This window comes from Nuphar pumila, chromosome 1, assembly GCF_984573655.1.
Source record: "Nuphar pumila chromosome 1, dmNupPumi1.hap1.1, whole genome shotgun sequence".
In the NCBI taxonomy this organism is placed as follows: domain Eukaryota; kingdom Viridiplantae; phylum Streptophyta; class Magnoliopsida; order Nymphaeales; family Nymphaeaceae; genus Nuphar; species Nuphar pumila.
The window spans coordinates 2,938,639-2,943,017 of NC_143249.1; the positions used below are offsets into that span (position 1 = coordinate 2,938,639).

Sequence of the window (4,379 nt, forward strand, 5' to 3'; positions counted from 1 at the left end):
ATTATCGCCAAGTGCAAACCCAACAGATGGAGAAATTTGTTTGCAAATTAAGCACGCTTTTTTATTTGGTAATTGGATGACTGCTAAGTTAGTAATCTTTATATTTAATATGGTCCACATTTTTTTGCAGGCCTCATATTCTCAATAAAACACGGATCCCAGTTAGAAGCTGGATTGTTAGGTTTTACGGTTAATGGTTAACGGTCTAAGTAAAAGCAAACAGCAGATCCGGTCCAAAATGTCCCAGATATTTTGGACCAATCACATCAAACAGGAAACCGATGGGCCCCTACCTCTCACATGCTGTACTGGAATTGGTCCCACATAGGGGGCAGGTGCCACCCAATTATGCATATCCCTACCATTGGCTGATCCATATTTGGATATTCACCTGCTGAATTAATTAGCCTAGCTGATGCTACCCAATTATATAATATGGATGGGTAATTAAGGTTAGACCCGTAACCAATTTTTACTTGGATCTTAACGTGTCCAACCCAATTCCAGTTATAATTACAAAAAATCAATAAAAGCAATCAAAGGTAACATCAGCAGTCTTTTACTTGAGTTACACAGAAACATTGTCATTTCTTGAATGCACAAGCTGAGATAACAGTCCCTTCTTTAGGTACAGACCCATCAAAATGGACATTTATCGACCCAACTGTCCTACACATGACTTCTCTTTCTTGATGAGATGAGATGGGATCAGATCAGAGTGTGCTCTGAGCACTTTTTGGATGCCGTTGATCTCAAGATGAACTGCATCCAAAATTTGTACGAATGCGATGCCCATCACTTGGATGGGCCACACTCTTTTTCTTGATGTCGCTCGTGTTTTGGATGGATGGCATCGGAATGGTTTTAAATGAATGGCTCACAATGAGCTTATTCAGTCTTGATAGGTGCCCTTCATTTTTAAGATGAACGACATCCAAGGCACCTCTGACAGTGTCGGAGGTGACTCTGACCTGATCCTCCCCAGAGCTCGCTCTGATGCCGTTCATCCACAGAAAATCACTAACACGTACGTACAACGGTTTTCTGTGTAATACATGAAACATATAAAAATTACTACGTGTGCAGTAATTTTCTATGTTATTAAAACTATACCCTCAAAGCCAATACAACATGATTAGGGAGAAGTTAAAAAGTTATTGACTTTAATCTATCTACAGACCTCAGGAGCAAATCCCACCTTTGACTCCTTTGAATCATAGATAATCCTCAAGTTCTGTTGTTGATAATTCCCAACAATCACATACTCATCCTCCGATCGCAAGCTCGCGAGAGCGAGGCATACTTGTGAACCATCCTTCTGCACTACATACATTATCCCGGATGCATCGACATTTACCTGAACAACATTACCAGCAACATCATCACCATTGCCAAAGTGGAATTGCAGAGTTGGGATGCTCACTTGAGTGAAGCCAGTCAAGTTGAAACATGTATCCAAGATGGAAAAGCTAGGTGCAGCAAGGAACCCAGTTGCTTGTTTGACAAACTCATCATTCACTGCCTTGTATAGTGAAGGGCCTAGTCTGGTTATCACCGTGCCCGAATCGATCAAAGTCCTACCAGTGCTCGAAAATCCGACTGGAGATGGAGGAGAAACATTTATATAAACCCCACCAACGCTAATGCCGGTTAAATAAAGAAAATAAAATGTAGAAGCTTGAGGATGCTGAACCATGGGGGTATAAACAAAAGGGGTAGTGTTATAAGCAAATGTAGAGGAAGGGTCCCCTAGAACCAAAGAACCTGAAGTTTCATGAGAGGAAGGTAGGCAATAGGAGAAGACACCATTGTACTTGTCAAAAGCCTGGGAAATCAAAGAAGGGGGGCTTCTCCCAAGGCCTAACAATCCAGCTGCTGCACCAAATAGTCCTCGATTACTGCGCCCACATCCGAACAGAAAATCACCAATGGTGTCAGTGTCAAGCGTCAGTGTGTCCCGCGCTAGGTCCCCACGTGTGTAGGATCCATCGCCATAACTGACATCATAGGCACAAACGGCAGCGGCAGCAGCAGCAGCGCAACCGGCAGACATCTCGAGCGATCCACAAATAGAGGAATTGCAAGCAAGAGGGCTGTAAGAGGAGGAGAGGGAAGAGTTGTAGAATGAGTCCTGTTGTTGGTAGCAGTATGTGCAGGGTGAGCACTGAACCCAGGTGAGGTCACTCCCTGTGTCCACAACTACAGTCATTTCCTGACTTCCAATTCCAATCCTCACTACATAATTGAGGGTGTCCAGCTTTCTTCCTGATGTCAAAGCTATGCGGGTTCCTGTTGGTACATCATCTAACATCTCTTGTTCTTCACGCTTCCTTAGTAAGTTTTGTAAGAAGAGCACTCGGGCTGCATCTGATTTCAGGGTTTTTTTTTTACTTCTTTGCTTCCAATTCCTAAGCCTTTTCAATTCAAGAGAAACTGCACCTTCACTCCCTCCCCTCATTCCTGTCCATAAGATTAATTATTAAAAAAACACATTAGATATTTAAAAAGTTTAAGAATATTGTAGGCCTAAGAAATAATGACTAAAACATAGGTTGGGTATTAGTTGAATGAAAAAAAAAGATCCATTAAGTTTGGATCTGACTCGATCTGGTCAAGAAGTACTAGTGCTCATCTATAAGCTCTCGCCAGCTAGAGCTCACTGAGCCCACAATTTCGGGCCCAAAAACGGCCTTAGGGACTTGGTCACTGACAACAAAGGCATTCAGGTGTGAATGTGTCTTAAACTGCATTCACAATTTTTTTGCTAGGACAAAGAACCCCCCCCCCCCCCTCTTCCTGACGTAGGAGTGACAGCAAGACACTACCGGGTTCATATGGTTAATGAGTGATCCTCCTGATCACTGCATCACATTCCCCATCACTGACTGCACTTTTACAAGCCTCTGGTTGGTGAAGTCCATTAACAATGATATCTCTTATCATGTGAAAATATGACTTGGTTAACGTGAGGGCCGGGTATTATGAACTCAAAAGACCTTGACTTATCATAAGATGGTATGACCCATGTATGTACTAAATTTAACATGGGTCAAGGCCACATCCATCTAAATCAAAGAAATAGTTGGGAAGGAAGTCTTACTACGTTGCACCATTGTCGATGCCGGCTTATGATGATGACCCACCAACTGGTTCAGCTGAATTGTGTGTCTTCCCCATGATAGGATGCAGTATGTTGGGGAGATCAAGAGAAATGAGAAAATGGTGAAAAGAAGAAGCCAAAGAAGAGCAGAGGGTGCCATTAATTATGAAGAGAAGAAATGAATTGAGGTTGATATGGTATGAGAGAGAGAAAAGAAGAAGAGGAGGAGGAGGAGGAGGAGAGGGGCGGTTCTTGTTGGTCTTGAAATTATGGATAATAACAAGGAAGAGAAGTTGTCATGGAGACCCACTCAAATAGATGTGTGTGTGTGTGTGTGGGGGGGGGGGGGGGGGGGGGGAGTGCAATTATTATTGGGATTCACATGCATGAGTTTTGGCATCAAATGTACGAGACTTTAGTGTGCTCTCTTTCGAAACAATGCTCGTGAGCTGAGCACCATAAAGGATAAGGTTGGAGAACATCGATCACCAAATGGTTGTATCATGCACCAACCATGTATTTCCTTCCTGCTTTAGGTGAAAAGGAAGGGCTATCTTCTCTCTGCTTTATCTGTCAAAATAAAAATCTTCTCTTCTTTTTTTTCACCCACTTAATTTCACTATATATAGAGAGATAAATAGATATATATAAGGAAACTGAAATATGTTTACCAACTAAATATGTTTGCTGGTATGAATCAAGATTTTCATAGTTTAATTTTTTGCAAATTTAATTCTGCAGATGCATTCAGCGTGGTCCATTTGTTAGGAATCAACGGTTGGATCATCGTAATTGGATCAAGAAATGTGATTTTTTATGCTTGAATATTTATGAAAAATTTAAGCCATTGATTTTCAACCCTTAAAAAATCCTTTCTTATACATTGTAATTTGATAATCCAAGAGTCTGTTTATATAACCAAGCGTCTAGATCACATCCGTACAGTAAAATTTTTGAAAAAAAAATCTATGAAAATCTTGGTTCATACCATTAAACATATTTGGTTGGTAAACATATTTCAGTTACCCTCTCTCTCTCTCTCTCTCTCTCTCTCTCTCTCTCTCTCTATATATATATATATATATATATATATATATATATATATATATATATGTGTGTGTGTGTGTGTGTGTGTATGTGTGTGCGCGCGTGTGTGTGAGTGGGTGGAACCATAATACCATATGGTAATACACACTACTGTTTGCGTGCATAGATCTAGCCACCAACTGTTGGATCTATCCATATGCAGATGTGTCTAACAAGGTTTATTTATTATGTT

At 40.9% G+C, this 4,379-nt stretch overlaps 1 protein-coding gene across 1 annotated transcript; it reads right to left on the reverse strand.

Annotated features, from left to right (window-relative positions):
* Positions 1 to 1,101: 1,101 nt before the first annotated feature.
* Positions 1,102 to 3,214, reverse strand: LOC149847684 (aspartyl protease family protein At5g10770-like). Its single transcript, XM_090009204.1, has 2 exons — positions 3,101 to 3,214; positions 1,102 to 2,460 (listed from the first exon to the last, which is right to left on the reverse strand). Exons 1-2 carry the CDS (start codon positions 3,111 to 3,113, stop codon positions 1,169 to 1,171), a joined length of 1,305 nt encoding a protein of 434 aa, XP_089865330.1. The 5' UTR covers positions 3,114 to 3,214; the 3' UTR covers positions 1,102 to 1,168.
* Between the last annotated feature and the right edge of the window lie 1,165 nt (positions 3,215 to 4,379).